The 16,859-nt window shown below is 45.9% G+C and overlaps 2 protein-coding genes across 2 annotated transcripts in view; one reads left to right on the forward strand and one right to left on the reverse strand.

Moving 5' to 3' along the window:
• Wdr19 (WD repeat domain 19) overlaps nt 1-7,048 on the forward strand; it is a 73,250-nt gene extending 66,202 nt beyond the window's left edge. The window contains exons 32-37 of the mRNA XM_021163489.2: nt 1,294-1,375; nt 2,506-2,656; nt 3,227-3,350; nt 4,008-4,084; nt 4,377-4,501; nt 6,572-7,048. Coding sequence (XP_021019148.1) covers nt 1,294-1,375; nt 2,506-2,656; nt 3,227-3,350; nt 4,008-4,084; nt 4,377-4,485 — 543 coding nt within the window. The 3' untranslated portion in view covers nt 4,486-4,501; nt 6,572-7,048. The remainder of the gene's footprint in view (nt 1-1,293; nt 1,376-2,505; nt 2,657-3,226; nt 3,351-4,007; nt 4,085-4,376; nt 4,502-6,571) is intronic.
• A 1,262-nt stretch (nt 7,049-8,310) lies between these two features.
• The window catches only part of Rfc1 (replication factor C subunit 1), a 90,994-nt gene continuing 82,445 nt past the window's right edge, over nt 8,311-16,859 (reverse strand). Inside the window, exons 23-26 of the mRNA XM_021162808.3 lie at nt 15,450-15,595; nt 12,539-12,752; nt 10,691-10,879; nt 8,311-9,601 (exon numbers count right to left, since the gene is read on the reverse strand). Coding sequence (XP_021018467.2) covers nt 9,515-9,601; nt 10,691-10,879; nt 12,539-12,752; nt 15,450-15,595 — 636 coding nt within the window. The 3' untranslated portion in view covers nt 8,311-9,514. The remainder of the gene's footprint in view (nt 9,602-10,690; nt 10,880-12,538; nt 12,753-15,449; nt 15,596-16,859) is intronic.

Below are 16,859 nucleotides of genomic sequence, written 5' to 3' on the forward strand. Positions count from 1 at the left end.
CAGCCCTGGGAGTGCAGTTCCCTTGAGGCCTCTGGAGGAACCTCCTGGGGTGGGGGAAGGCTGGAAAGGCAGAGAAGTCTTTGCTAGCATCAGACATAAGAGATGATTCCAGTGTCTCTCAGGACTGCAAATCCAGCAAAATGAAGGCAGAAGAAGTAGAGAGAAGTTCAGAACAAGGTGGTGGGAAAAGCTGATTCTGGAAAGATGGAGCCATGCACAGCTGGGCCAGTCTCTTCCATGATGAGCCAGCCTGCCACTCCCCTCCATGCCTGAGCACCCTGTAACTTCACCTTTAGGCCAGTCTCTCACACAGCAGGGAGCACTGCCAGAACTTTCTAAAATCTGTGACTGTGGTATCCAAACCACTTAACCCTTGGACTGGGCATGTGGCTCATACTTTTAATCCTAGCACTTGGGAGGCAGAGGCAGGTGGAACTCTGAATCCCAGGAGATCTACATAGTGAGTTCCAGAACAGCTAAGGCTACCTAGAGAGACTATGTCTCAAAAAACCAAAACAAGGCAGGATGGTAGTGGTGCACACCTTTAATCCCTGGGCTCAGGAGGCAGAAGCAGGCAAATCTCTGAGTTTGAGGCCAGCCTGGTCTACAGAGGAAATTTTAGGACAGCCAGGGCTACACAGAGAGAGAAACCTTGCCTTGAAAAAAGACAGAACAAAACAAAAAAAGATGACGACAACAAACAAAACTGTTTAACCCTGTCAAGGCTGAAGAGATTAATGTAACACTGTCACAGTATCTTTGTGGCTTTGGTCTGGGCACCTACCTCCCCCCAACCACCACTGCCTCCCATCCCACCTTCTTGTTTCCCAAACCCCATTCATAACTGCCTTGCTTTAGGCCCTTCCGCCATAGGCTCAACTTACTTCCTTTCACAAGCCCTCCTCTCCTCCCTCTTAGACCTTGACTCACTCAGCACTCGGGGCTCACTACAACTTAGACAATTTGTTAGCCCCATAAAGGCCAGTTTACCTGTTTCTACATAAAAGATGGACCAAGGATCTGAATTTACCTTGGGTGGCCCAAGACAGAATACAATACATAGCTGTGGTGCCAGGTTCAAGCTGTTGAAGGACACAGGACAGGGCCACAGTGCTGGGGACAAGCTGTTGAAGGGAAAAATAGGAGGCAACATCCCAGTACCAGGAGCCAGGCCAGGCTTGAGAATCTCAGCTTAGCCACGTTCTGGGCCACAAGCAAGAAGTTGTTTAAGGAAGCAAACATGCATTGGAGCTAATATAAGGCTGCAAGAATGAAAGACATAATTTATTTCAGATTCATGTTAAGAGTGGAGACCACATGAAGGGAGCGCGCATGCTCATTCGGGTGGCCAACAACATCAGCAAGTTCCCATCGCGTAAGTACTGTCTCCACAGAGCTCTGTGCACACCTCAGGCCTCAGACAGGTGCTGAGGCGTGCACTTCCCTAACCAGGCATGTTCACAATTCCCTGTGTGGTGACATCAGTTATCCCCATGATTCCAGGTAGTAGGCTGAGGTTCCTAAGACCACCCCAAAATTTGACACTTGTCCCAGAAGCACAATATGGCTGAGCACATTAGTGCAGTAGCTAAGGTCTAAGCCAGCAGAACAAGGTGCCTGGGGCAAAGCCTAAAGCAAACCAAGTGCAGGCACAAGCCTTTCAGAGTCCCCTCCTGGGACAATCACACAGAACCTGAGTCATACCTCCCCCAGAGCAAGTTGGGACACTAAGTCTGAAGTGTGCACCAGGAGTGCATTACATTCACAGCCTAGGGATTTCACTGGCAGCTGGCCACCCAGGAACCACCTGCCTGACATGTTCTCACTGCCAGAAAGAGAGGAGCCAGCACGTGTATACATGGGTGCCTCAAGCCCCTCACCTGTCCTGGAAACGGGAACCTGCCCCAAAGCTGAGGTCCCAGAGGCAGGCTCACAGCCCAGTGTTTACAGTCCCTCTATTGCTAACTGGCTCTGGACTTGTGCGTACATGTAGCTCCTGTTTTTATTTTATAGTAAGGAAGCCAGAACAAAGAGAGGTAAGTGCCCAAGATCACATTGGTATGTCATGTTTCCAAGCCTAGCAGGACATGGCTTCAGGGAAAGGTCCCTTTCTCCTGGAAGGACTGTCACTAAACGCTCTTAAATGAACAGACTTCATCACACAGTGTGACAGGTGTCAGCACACTTGCTGTAAAGAACTAGATGTTCAACATCTAAGCCATTTGATCTGTCACAACTATTTAACTGCCATTTGGTGTGAATAAGATGTAAGTGAACACGTGGGGCTGGGTTCTAACAGAACTTTAATTTCTGGACGCAGATATCTGAACTGCACTTAACATATCACAAAATATCTTGGTATTTCCTTCAACCATTCTTAGTTCCTGGGTCATACAAAAGTCTAGAGGGTCAGAGTTCACCTCCCTGACGTCTTTGTTTTTGAGATAGCTTGTGTAACGCAGACTAGCATGCACTCAGCTGCTGTCCGCTCTTGCTGTCTTGCAGACATCGTGCCTATCCTGACGTCTACGGTGATTGAGTGTCACAGGGCAGGCCTGAAGAACTCTGCCTTCAGCTTTGCAGCTATGCTGATGAGGCCTGAATACCGCAACAAAATCGATGCCAAGTACAAAAAGAAAATTGAGGCGATGGTCAGGTGGGCAAACATAGACTTTTCTACCATCCAATCACAGCTTCAGGGGGAAGCTTCTAATTCATACATGCTTCATAAAAAAGTGGGTAGGGGTGGGGACAGAGCTAGTTACCATCAGCTCTTAAAATTTTAAAACAGAATCAGCTTTAAAACAGTCCTTTGAAGAACACTTACATAAAGTGCTCCAAAGCTACATATGGCTCATAGCCACCATACTGGATAGTGAAGAATTAGGACAAGCTCACTGGCCTGAAAAGGTCTGTTTAACATCACTGGGCAGCCTTTACCATCAATCACACCCAAGACACAGAGGGAAAATCCCACATTTGCCACACTCGCCCACCAGTGAGGAGACATTAAGGCCTGCCTGTGCTACCCTGTGCATTGGCTGGGAATGCCAGCTGGATCTGGCCAGACTCAAGAGTGCTTCCTCTTCCTGGGATCTAGGCTCTGGCTGCCAAATATCTGGGAAGTACTTAAGCCTGTAAAAAAATTAGCTCTTTCTAGACAGTGCTGCTTCTCTTCTCACCGCATTACAAGGAATCAAGTGGTATTTGTAAATGCTTTCCCCAGGAGACCCGATACTTCAGAGACAGAAGAGGCCACCACCCCATGTCCATTCTGCCAGTTTCTTCTCCCAGAATGTGAGCTCCTCTGTCCTGGCTGTAAAAACAACATTCCCTATTGCATTGCAACAGTAAGTTTCCCTGTAACAATGTCCGCTTTCCCCTTGAATACTTACTTGATGTGCCAATGTTGTCTTCACTTTCGATACAGTCTTCTGACTCATTTTCCAAAACATTTAGCATGAAATTCCATGGTCAACAGAGGTGAAGTTCAGAGCACACAGGCCCAGAGGCATACTGTGGCATTTATAACTAGTAGCTTACTTTTACCATTAAGGCATCAGGCAGGTGTTTACGGCACACATCTTTAATCCCAGAACTTGGGAGGCAGAGAGGCAGGCGAATCTCTGAGTTCAAGGCCAGCCAGGTCTCCAGAATGAGTTCCAAGACAGCCAGATCTATACAGAGAAATACTGTCTTAAGCTCACTGCTCCAAGACCCACTATATCAGAAAACTAAAATGTCAAACTAACTGTTTATCCCTTGGCTAATGTAAGCTATATTTTGAAGGAAAATAAATTCACATATTGAAGGGAAAAGTCAAAGCTTATTCCATCTTTAAACATGAGCCGGCTAAGTCAAACTCAGCTATAGCCTTTTGGCTGCATCTTTCTAGACAGTTACCAGCAATATGAAGTACCAATGATGTCCTGAGCCAGAAGCCTGTCTTCAGCTATGGTTTGCTCAGTGTTTCAGAGATGACAGACTTTACTCTTAAATGTTTCCAGGGCCGACACATGTTGAAAGACGACTGGACAATGTGCCCTCACTGTGGCTTCCCTGCTCTGTACTCAGAATTCAAGATGTAAGTAACACAGTCCCAGTACCACAAATGGATCCAGAAACAGGATCTTTTATTTTCTGCCACTCCCTTGCTTTGAGGGCCCCTCACCCCATATCCCTAAAGATCCCGAGGACCCAAATCTGTCATCTTGGAAGGACCTTCTGTGACCTGAGAGCACTTTCCCTCTTGTCGCCCCTCAGTGGACATGTTAAGAGGTGGAGGGAGGTGGAAGATTTTCCCATTAGCTTAACCTGAAGATCAAGACGTGTTAATTATATATTTCATTTACTCGGCATTTATCTCCCCCAAACAGCTTACTCAACAGTGAAAGCACGTGTCCCATGTGTTCAGAAAGATTAAACTCCAGTCAACTGAAAAAAATTACAGACTGCTCCCAGTACCTACGGACAGAGACGGAATAGTGAGCCGCAGGCCCAGGTAAAGGCCCCAAAGCCCAGTTACACAACTTCATTCTTCATGTTCACATGGACTCCTCTTTGTGTACCATGTAACTATCAAAGTCCAACGGTCCCAACAGGCCTTTCCTTTATGTAATAAGGCTTTCCAGGTGGCAACGCTGCATCATGGATTCTAACTAGAATGTATTTGATCAAACTATAGGAGTTATTTTTTTTTTTTTTTTTTTTTGGTTTTTCGAGACAGGGTTTCTCTGTGTAGCCCTGGCTGTCCTGGAACTCACTTTGTAGACCAGGCTGGCCTCGAACTCAGAAATCCGCCTGCCTCTGCCTCCCAAGTGCTGGGATTAAAGGAGTTATTTTTAATCAGCCCCTCCCTTACAACTAGAGCCAGCTTCCTTTAAATGGGAGCTTTTCGGTTGACTATACAAAGTTTGACTTCCGGAGATGTTTTGTCTTGTTTTGTTTTGTTTCCAGACAGGGTTTCTCTTTATAGCCCTGGCTGTCCTGGAACTCACTTTGTAGACCAGGCTGGCCTCGAACTCAGAAATCTGTCTCCCGAGTACTGGGATTAAAGACATGCGCCACCATGCCCGGCCCAGAGATTTTTGACATAGTTTCTTTTCCTAAATCTCACTTTGGCCACACAAAGCTACACACATACTCCTCCCACTCATTCCAGTGACAAGGATTTTTGCAGGAGGGGAGCGGAGGGACCCTGACCTGGAATTCCCTAAAATGGAATTCTAGGTCATGGTCACACACGCAGGCTTGGAGCCAGCTCCAGCCTCTGTCTCTTCTAGCTTCTGTGCTGCCCTTTTGCTGTTCTTGAACGGTGGAACTGTTCTCACAGGAGCTGCAGCATAAAATTCGTTTCCTAGTCTATGTGGCTCAGTGAGTGTGAAGCAGGGCAGAGCATCTTTTGTGTCCTTGTCGGCCATTTGCACGTGTCTCAAAGTTACAACTAGTTTGCCTTTATAAAAGTCAATGTAAGTGTTATGGTGTAATACTTGCAAGTATTTTTTTGGTGGGCTTTTCACTTTCTTGCTATCTTTCCAACACACTCAGGTCAAACTCAGGTCATCAGGGCCCCTTTACCCATTGAGCTATTTTACAGGTTTTGAAAGTAGGTTTCACTCTCACTCAGGCTGGCCTTGACTTTGCAGTGGTGCTCCTGCTCTGCAGGTCCGGGATCACAGGCTTGCGACATCATGCATTATCACTTTTTTATTACGATGTTTTGTTTTCTTTTTTCAGAAAGGCCCCCAATCTAGTTCGTCTTTTCTTAGTTTTCTGAATATCCAATTTTGTCAAATGAATCGTGTGAACTGATAGTAAAAGTTCCTCCCTTGGCTCCAGGCCTTTATCCCATTTATACTGATTTTTTTTTTTTAGTGCTAAAATCAACTTTTATTCGGGGAATGGATGAACTCAGCTCACCATGGCGTGGTTTCCAGCCGCCCCTGGCTCATGGGCTTACCCTAGGTGCACACACAGGGAGGCCCTGACTCTAACCTGACACATCTCTCTTTCAAAAGACAGCAGCCCCCAGCTGCTTTCCAAAACCTTTGGGCATATGGTTGCTTATTGGATTCTGTCCCAACTTTACAGCTCTATCTGTGGGAAGACAAATGTGTATCTCTGCCACTTGTAAAGGCGGAGCCATGTTAATGGATCCTGCCCTGCATCAATGTATGATACATTTTAGAAACCTAAACTGTGTCAATCAGAGCTCCTTGAAGCCATGTCTTCAGTGGGCTGGGATTATGCACTGTCGTGATGCGGTCTCGGTCTCCTTACACAGTGACCACTGTTGAAGGTATTGCTCCCTGGCTCAGAAGGAACCTTTGTCTCATTTCAGGAAAATCATGTTCTCTCTAGCCTGCCAAGCAGCCTCAACATTTTCAAATCTCTCACAGTAAGGCGGGCCCATATGATAGCAACATCTCAGTAGCACGCCATGTAGCTCTGGGCAGGAAGCTCAATACTGTCTGTCTGAAAGTCGAAGGAAATGAGCGGGAAACCAGCTTTATCACCAGGCAGGCCATTTTACCTGAGACCCGTCTAAATGTTCTGTTTGTCCCTTCCTTAGACAGTGCTCCCGAGTAGATGGCACCTCTCCTGGGGGAGCTGTGTCCACGCCTGGGAGACATAAAAGAATGATTCTCCTTGGATTCAGAAACATGAGCCAGGCCAGCACATTCAGCTTCTGCAGTGACACAGTGACACGACCCGCTGTTTACTCAAATCTGTATACTTCCTCTTCAAAGTCCTATATATTCTGTGCTCTGTACTATTAATCGTATATGATTGTAAATACTACGTTTTTTTAAGTAACTTTTATATTTAAGTATCTCCTTTAAAATAAAATTGTTGACTAGATACATGTAACATTTTCCTGGATTTGGATTTGGATAAAGAGAAAGACATGAAGCTTGGCGGGGCAGACAGAACACTGCACAAAGTCTGAAGTAGGAAGGGCATGAAGCAAAACACCAAAGACAAGCCATCCTTTAAAAATGAGAACACTTAGTGTCTGTCTGCTCATTCTGTTGCACACAAATGTAAAGTTTATCAGTTGATTCCCTCTGAGACATAAACATTATCTCTTACCTTCTGCAGTTGAAGATTCTTTTCTTTTGTTGTCTTTTTTTTTTTTTTTTTTTTTGGTTTTTCGAGACAGGGTTTCTCTGTGTAGCCCTGGCTGTCCTGGAACTCACTTTGTAGACCAGGCTGGCCTCGAACTCAGAAATCCACCTGCCTCTGCCTCCCGAGTGCTGGGATTAAAGGCGTGCGCCACCACACCCGGCTGAAGATTCTTTTCAAGTGCCACACTCACTTGCAAGAAATCTGTACTTCACTTTTTGTCATGACCTAGGACCAATGTCACCACAGCTTGAGTAGCCAACAGACCTGAGTCTGCTGGGTCATGTGACTAGCCTTTATATACAGTAACCAACAACTCAACATTAACAGTGGCGCTTAGGGGCCTAAGTGCCGGTAATGTTTCTTGCTGTCTTAACATCCCACCGTCATCACTCCTGCTGTGCCTGCTGTCTTAGGGGCTCACCAGAAGCCTTGGCCTCTCTTAATAAAAACCTCACCAGTGCCAAGCCGCCACCTCATGGCACTGGGGAATCCCGGCCACCTGGCATGGGGAAGACAAGCAGGCTGCATTCTGAGATTCCCATACCTCAGCCTTCCCGTGTGAGCACACTTGTCTCAGAACTCCAGGAAGATCTTCATTCCTGGTGTATATCAAGTCTACTCACTTAAAATAACCCCAAGAGGTCAAGAAATAAAATGTATCAAAAGGGACTACAGGAAATTGTCTGTGAAAGGCAGCCATTTAAACGGCCATGACTCGGTGCTCTCCACAGGCCATTTCAGGAGCTGCTAGGAGGTTCAATCCCAACGCAGACGTGTGGGTCCTTCCTCCTTCTACTCCCACCCTTCCCCTGCACCCCTACTTCATGTTTAGGGGCTTCAAGGAGGAACCCAGCAGACTCCTGTTGCTGTCCTCCTGTATTAAACAGCATATTTACAGTTTCTAAACTTTATTATTTTACAACGTTTTCCCAGCATTCACCATTTAAATTATAAGTGAACTGTGAGCGAGCACTGGGTTTTGTTCTGAAAGCAAGCAGATTACCAGCCCTTTCCTGGAATGCATATCCAACAGCGGGAAACACGACTTTTTTGTCCCAAAGTAACAGAAATGGAAGAATATGCACTCAAAAACCATCTATATCCTCTGGGTGAGGAAGCCTTCACTGCAGCAGCAGGCAAATTTCAACACAGGAGAGAGGGGCAAGACTCAGTAGGCTCAGGTTTAAGGCAGTGTTTTATTTCCATAATAACTGACTGACCTCCACGAAACACATCTTTCATGCTGGTTAATACACTTTCAATGTCTCCAGGACTTCTGTTTCTTCTCCCAACAAGGCCATGAGAACTCAAAAAGACAGAGCTTGGCCCTTCCTTTATAATCTTTTTGGCATATACCTCTCAGAGGCTGCATAGACCTCTGAGCACTTTCTGATTTAAAAAGAACGAAACGCCAAAAGGCCGGGTTACAGCCATGGCCCAGGGTCCCTCAACAAGCACAGTTCTAGATACAATCTGGAATTCCAGTAGGGCTTATAGACTCCATCACAGGACAGCATCTCCCGGCCAGAATGAGCCTGTGGGTCTGACCCAGCCTACACTCCACTACTGGTTTCAACCTGATGGCTAAGACTGCATGGGGACAGGAATGTGTAGCAGTCCCATGTCTGCACACCCTGACTAGCCAAGTGGCCTCTCTCAGACTACCTATAGCAGCAATGTGGTCAGGACAAGGGGATGCTGGGAATTTGAGCTCTGACCCTTCACCTGCAGAACAGCAATTCACAGAGTTAGTAAGAACTGCTGAATATTGTAATCCAACCAAATTAATAAGCAAAGTAATATACAGCATAATTGTCTCAAGATGACAAAGTGACCCATGCGTTACATGGATATCTGACTCCTGATGCACGCTTTGCAAAATACCTGATAATACACCAAGAATACTCGGCTCCAGGTGGTAGCTGCTTTGGATTAAGGTTTATTTACAGAATTTCACCATAAAATAACTACCATGTTTAAAAAAAAAATTCTTTTGAGCACTGTTCCTCTAAAGACCATTAGGATAAACTTAAGCTACAAAAGATGCCCACTGTGTCCCGTCTTGCTATGGTTAACTAAACTCTGACTCCATGCCTGTGTACTTTGTAGTTTTGATTCTACACAGTCACTTTGAAGCCCAGCAATCTAACAGTTGGCAGGGCCACTGCAGGGCTGGAACAGTCCTATCCACCTCTATAAGAGGTGCAGGAGAGCTGGCTAGTTAGACTTTCTAGCTGTACCGTCCTTTATAATGGGACCACCAGGCCACCCCGCTGTGCTACACCAAACTTGTTACTCTGGCAAAGGGTGAGGCTTTCAGTCTCTAGGCCAGCTGGACTGGTCGAGAGGGTAAGTTAACAGCAGTTATTGGTACTAAACAATGATTTCATTTCTTCGAATTCTTTCCTTTTCCTTTTTTGGATTCCTTCTCTCTTTCTGACTTTGAAGGCTTTGAAGATCTTGTCTTTTTCTGCTGGAGGAAACACAACAGTTAATATACCGCTGAGTAAATGACACGCCAATAGACTCTTTCCCTACAATTTAATTAGAAAAGCGAGGTCACAGTATCTACCGCTGCCTCTGAGAAGCGACAAGCAAGCTCTCGTCCTGAAAGGCAACAGCACAGGAACTGCTCAGGTCTAGAGCTAAGGTGCACCCTGTGTGAACCAGGCTCTGGATTCAGAACCCAGTGTACTTAGGGAAGCCAGAACAAACACGGCACTGTCTACATGAGGAACTTCCCTTTCTCTTACTCTCCCACAGGACATCTGAGCACACTCATTTTGTGAAGAGAAAGAAAGCCAATTCAACTGCAAAGCGCCTCTGTCTAACAGGCGTGCCACACAGGAAGACAGCGAGGTGGAGGAGGCTGTGCCTGGTCTCAGGATTCCATGCCCCATCTAACCTTTACTAGCAAAAGACAAAACAAGTCTTACTCTGAGAAATTTTTATAGACAATTTGATGGCCCATAAAACACGAGAAACAGCAGTGGGCAAGAGGTTTAAATTGTTCTGTTTACGCTGTAAAATGCGCCTGTGGCTTAAAGCATATACTAATGGCCAGGTAGAACCAGTGCCCTTCTGGGGCGGCTGAGGTGACTGAGAGGGCAAAGTACTATTTGCACCAGCTTCAAAGCCTAAGCTCAGATCCTCAACAGCTACATAACGGCACACATCTATAACCTCAGTGCTAGGGAGAGGGGAACACGCACAGACAGACCCTGAGGACTGCCAAAGCAGCAAGCTCCAGGTTCACTGAGAGGCTCTGTCTCAAAAACTAAGTAGACAGGAATAGAGGGACACTTGACCTCTAGGTCCCACATGTGTTTGAACACACACACGCACACACTCAACACACATGCACTCTTCCTACAGAATTATGATGGCCATAACTTCACTTTATAAAAAATGAAACCTATCCCATCACCTTCAATTAAAATGAGCAAGACACTGTATTTCCAGCCCACCATGCTACCTGCAGAACAGGCCTTATTTTCACACGACACTTTACACAGAAGAAGAGGTACACACAAGAAGAGCTGCCCACAGCTGAGTGCACTACCTTAATCATGGCATCAGTCTCCACTGCATCCTGCTCTTTCTCAGACTGAGTGTCATCTTCCTGTAACTCCTCACTGTACTCAGAATCCAGTGCTGGACCTGTGCTGAGCCTCGATGTCTTTACTACCTGAAGTGAGTATGGGGTCAGGTGGGCCTCCTTATTGTAGGCTCTTGTGAAAGCCGCTTTCACCTAAAGAAAGAGAAAAGCGGTTACCCTGAGTGCTGGACAATCCTTAGCATCAGTTAAGTCCAAGTTTTGAGAAGCCTGGGAAACCCCTTTAAATTATTTGCAAACTAGGTACATACCTAACAGAAATACAAGTATCTTCATTCTTCTCTAGAGACATTCTGTGTATGTGTGTTCCTAGAGATCAGGTATACTAAGCAACCACACCATCACTAAGCTACATCTCCACTTGTTTTAATTTTATTTGAGAATTTTGAGCCCATAGCTCAAGGAAAAAAAAAGATTAAGAATCAATGGTTCAAACTAAGCAGTACCCACGGAGCTCATGTCTCTAGCTGCATATGTAGCAGAAGATGGCCTAGTTGGCCATCATTGGGAAGAGAGGCCCATTGGTCTTTATATGCCAATACAGGGAAACACCAGGGCCAACAAGTGGGAGTGAGTGGGTAGGGGAGCAGGGCTGGGGGAGGGTATAGGGGACTTTCGGGATAGCATTTGAAATGTAAATGAAGAAAATATCTAATAAAAAAAATGTGGGGAAAAAAAAAGAATCAATGGTCCAGCAGAGTAGTTGGCACACCTCTTGCATCCCAGCACTCAGGAGGCAGAGGCAGATGGATCTCTGAGTTCAAGGCTAGCCAGGTTTACAGAACAAGTTTCAGGACAGCCAGACTACACAGAGAAACCCTGTCTCAAAAAAAAAAGCAAAACCAAAAACGAATTAGTGGTTAGTCTATGAATCAAAAAATAAGTCAAAAAGAGCTCACTCTAAGAATGAAGCTGGGCTTGACTCAAACCATGGCAGCTGGCACACAAGTAGCACATGCCTGTAATGCCAGCCACCCGAGGAGGCTAAGGCAGAAGAGTGCAGGCTCTGGGGTTGCCTGGGCTACGTACAGCATGGTGAAGGTCAGCCTGGTGACTGGTGAGCTGGAGAGAGGCTCAGCAGTAGAGTGCATGTCTGGTTTGCAGAAGGCACTAGGACCCGTCTCTAGCTCTGGGAAAACAACACCAGTCTGTTCACCTTTACTATGATAAACGTGGCTACTTCAGAGTACCAAGTAACTTTAAGCCCACGTCCCAACAAGGAATGTCTACTGTAACAGTAAACGGAGGCCATTAAGCCAGAGGACACATGACACACAGAGAGTGTCCTCTCCGAGTGCATCCATGTGTGAGGCTCCAGCACGTGTCATGTCACATCACTGGGAGCTCATGCTCACCACAGACAGACCGCCATGGAGGAGCACCAGGAACACACACTGGGTCAGCATGTAGACTAAGACAGGAAATGTGGCACAGTTACAGTCCTACAAGCAGAAGAATTAGGAGCGCAAGGCCAGCCTGGTAATAGAAAAACTGATAAACCCCCTCAGGCTGTGAACACATTCTTCCTTTTAGCCCTCTAGCCCTGCCTCGCGCTCACCCTCAGGCTCGCCCCACTGCCCACACTTATCCTCTCGCCTTTGCACTCAATTTGAGGCCAAGATAAAACCACAAAGGCAGTGTGGGGTCTCAGCCTTCTCTGGCCACTGTCCAGGATGGTAGCAAACACTCAGGGGGGAGGAACAAACTGTCTACGGTCCCCAGCACATCCCTCAAGCACTTCTAGCACAGCGTGGCCATTTCCAAGGACCGTGGACAGTGGGCAGTGCATCTTACCTTGGGATCCAGCTTGGAAAAGGCACTGGGCTTGCCCCCCCAGCTGCTAACTTCCATGATGTTCTCAAAATCTTCTTTCATCAGATAGTATGTGTCCATAAGTGTGATGACATGCTGAGCCCCTTCTACCCCTTGTGAGGTCAAGGGTCGTACAAGTGCGTCTCTGAGGTGTGACAGGTAATCCATGTTCACTGTCCTTTTGCTGGAATAAGTTCTGAAACAGAAGGACACAAGTCTTTATTTTTAAATCATGTGAATGTCACCCTATCTCCCAATTTCCCACATCAGATCATCAACACCAGCAAATCAGGCACAGCTCAAGTTTTTATCTTTTAAGCATGTAGTCATTTTATACCATGTAAGTTATTTCACGGGTCCTTTTAATGATTATTATTTTATCCTAGGAGAACAGCTCTTAGGGCAGCCAAATGGCTCAGGGGTAAGGCCCTTGCCTTGCAAGCCTGGTGACCTGAGTTGCATGCCTATCCCACAAGTGGACCTTCACAAGCACTCTGTAGCACGCACGTGAACACACACAGTGAGAAACACAGCAGAATACTGATCTCAAAATCAGTCACTGAAATAGACACATTCGCACCAATCAATCAATGGACTGAAATATAAAAAAAATTTCTGCCAAGTATGATGGTGCATGCTTTAAAACCAGCACTCGAAAGAAGGGACAGGAAGAGCTGTCAGTCCAAGACCAGTTTGGTCTACATAAAGAGCTCCAGGTTACACAAGGTTACAGAGTGAAAGTGTGTGTGTGTGTGTGTGTAAGAGAGAGAGAGAGAGAGAGAGAGACCCAAAGAGAGAGAGAGGGAGACCCAGAGAGAGAGACCCAGAGAGAGAGAGAGGGAGAAAGAGGGGGTGGGGAGGGGGGAGAGGGGGAGAGAGAGAGAGAAAGAGAGACCCTGTAAACTAGGCATGCACTTCTGTGCCCACCCTAAACTGCTTGTGCACACCTAGCAGCATTCAGTGGGACACCTAGCACTCCTCCCCACTGTGCTCAAAGGCAGTTTTCTACTTCTTTGCTCTGTGACTAGAAAGCAAACACGACACTAACTTCCATCTTACTCCAACATCCCAACAATTACATCCTTGTGCTCACCCTTACCATAGCCAAATTCATCCTTCCCAGTCGAAAATATTGAAGGCATCAGGAAACAGCAGTGAGATTTTCTTTGACATATGCCATTCCTGTGCGACTGTTTAATATCTTTCGATTTCTGATTGTAAAAGACACAACTGTACAAAAACGCCTCCCTTGTATACTTCCTCATGTCTATGTTCTAACTCTTCCCATCTAGAGAAAGGTTTTCCCTCTAACTCCAAGAAAACGTCAAGGAACGCGCCTGCTGAGCTGGGAAATGGTTGGTGCCACCTAGAAGCAGGGAAGCAGGCTCTGGGCTGCTGAGAGCTAGTAGAATGTTATCAAGAAATAACTTTGTAGGGGCTGGCGAAATGGCTCAGTGGTTAAGAGCGCCAACTGCTCTTCCGGAGGTCCCAAGTTCAAATCCCAGCAACCACATGGTGGCTCACAACCATCCATAACAAAATCTGATGCCCTCTTCTGGAGTATCTGAGGACAGCTACAGTGTACTTACATATATAAATAAATCTTTAAAAAAAAAAGAAAGAAAGAAAGAAAGAACTTTGTGGTGGGACATCCCTTTAATCCCAGTACTCCAGAGGCAGTAGGAGGCAGATCTCTGAGTTCAAGGCCAGCCTAGTCTATATAGCAAGTTCCAATCCAGCCAGGGCTATATACAGAGGAAAAAAGGAAAAAAAAAAAAAAAAAAAAAAAACCAAAAAATTTAAATCACTCTTTAATACATAAATAAATAAATAAATAAAATGATTTTTTTCCTTCCTAATATTGTCACTCCTGTAAAAATAACTGAGCAAAAATAATATTTCTAATGGTAACATACTATCTTTTATAATTGCTTCTGGCTTCAAACCTGGTAACTTAATATCCAGGTACTTTAAGCTTGGGGGACCACAAGCTGTATGTCGAAGTGACACCTAGCAAGCTCAACATAACCTAGTGGCTCCTCCATCCCCCTTGCTACAAAGCAGCCCCTTCAAATCTCTATGACCCTGACATACGTGGCAGCTTCTACTTTACAAAGACCTGGTGACTCCACTGAGCCCACCTAGGTAAGCCCTCAGGGAGACAATAAATGTGTGGCCATTCTGTGTAGAGCAGCAACAGGCACTATGAGTGGAATAAAAACTGTTGCCAAGATCTAAGAAGAGGGACTTTAGTAGGAACTAGAATTTCACAGGACAGGAATGGCCTCAGCTTTACCCAGGGACCTGGGTATGGATCTGGATCAATCGGTAACATTCTGGGATCCAGAAGTGGAAATAAGATTCTTACAGCCTTCTTGGTTATAAGCCTTCACATTTTAAAAATTTATAAACTTTAACAAACTGTGATAAACTCAAATACTTCTGAATTCTAATCACTTTCAAGTGTATTCACTTTCGTTATGTAAGTGGCGGTCTCCTGTTACATGCCATCCGTGTTCCCTATCTCAGATGACCAGGTCAGCTTTTCTAGTAAAACAGGTATTAACTAACTCATTTCTTTATGAACACTTCAGTTTTTCATAATAACTATTCTGAAGCAGGGAAGATATTCCACTAGAAACAACAAACACCAGCAGACCTCAGATGTATACACACTTAATGTATCAGTCTCCAATCACAAGACAAATGCCGCCTGGCTGCTTCTAAACCTTCATGCTGATAACAGAGGACCAACTCAGGCCAAACGGCAGGAACTTAGGAGGGATCCTTGAGCTGATGGGCAACAACGCCAAAACTAGAAGACCCACCTTCCTTTAAGCACATGCTATCCTACGGGATAAAGGCTAATGCACCTACTAACAGCATGGCTTACCTAAGACTCATGTGCAAGGATAGGTCCTGAACAATCCGATCATGTTTGCCTGTAGACGAGTGCTTCCCCAGCCAGCTCGGGAAGCTCGGAAACTGAGTCATGTAGCCCCGCATCAACTCTCCAGGAAGAACACTGGCATAGATGGCCTGGGAGGAAAGAAAAACAGCAACCAAACAGAGTCAGAATTGAAATCTGGTGTAAGGCGATTTCTCTGGAAGCTCTGCATCCTCATGGCGAGGTATAAAGAGTGGGAACAATCCAACTGTAGCATTTGAAGTGAGGTTAATGCAGTGATTTGTAGTGGAGAACGTCATTACAAGGGAGCTCTCCTGAGTAGAAGTTGGATGCCTTGTAAGAGGAAGAGAGATCAAGCATATACAGCACGCGCACACACACGCACGCACACACGCACACGCACACACACACACCCCTCCTGCCATGTGATGCCTTGTGCCACCGCAGCACTCCGTAAGCAAGCTACCAGACACAGGCTCTTCATCTCCCAAAACTGTGAGCTCAATAAACTTCCCTTTAAATTTCACCCAGTTTGTGGACAGTGTGTTATAGCAACTGAAAAAGGAACAGCAGTCTATACAGGAAGAAACAGCCCACTGTTTGAGTGCAGTGCGCTAGCTCCCTGTCCAAATTACCAGGTATAAGAAATTTCTCCTATAGAAAACAAAATAACGACTGGGAAGAAAGTTTAGGTAAAGCGTTTGCCACCCAAGCATGAAGACCTGATCCCCAACAGCCATGTGAAAAAAAAAGAGGCATTTATTTATACTCTCACTAGTAACCCCAACACTGGGAGGAAACAAGAGGATCTTTGGGACTCAATGACAGGTCACCCTAGCCTAATCAAGTTCCAGGCCATCAAGACACTGTCTCTATTATCGTGGGGCTGGAGAGATGGCTCAGCCACTAAGAACATGTACTGCTCTTCCAGAGGAGCCTAACAGTTCTTAGCATCCACACTGGGCAGTTCAAAGCTACCTCTAAAGTCAGTTTCAAGAAGATCCAATACATCTGCCTCCATGGGTACCTGCACTCACATGCACATGAGCACACAACACACAGATGTACATGTACTTTAATAAGTAAACATATGGAGGGAGAGGAAGAGAGGTGAGGCCTGGAGAGACAGCTCAACAGTTAAGAGTGCTTACTGTTCTTCCAGAAGACACAAATTCAGTTTCCAGGTACAAGTAGCTGTGTGGCTACAACCACCTGTAACTCCAGCTCCAGGGAAGTCAACACCCTCTCCTGGCTTCCACATGTATCCACCCACATGCACGAACACACACGCACATACACACATATGTACACACATGCACACACATGCACACGTGCTCGCTCGCTCTCTCGCTCTTGCTCTCCCTCCCCTCTTCTCTCAAAAAAGAAAAAAGCTAG

The sequence above is a fragment of the Mus caroli genome, unplaced genomic scaffold, assembly GCF_978045245.1.
Source record: "Mus caroli unplaced genomic scaffold, Mus_caroli_1 scaffold_4, whole genome shotgun sequence".
Taxonomy (NCBI): Eukaryota; Metazoa; Chordata; class Mammalia; order Rodentia; family Muridae; genus Mus; species Mus caroli.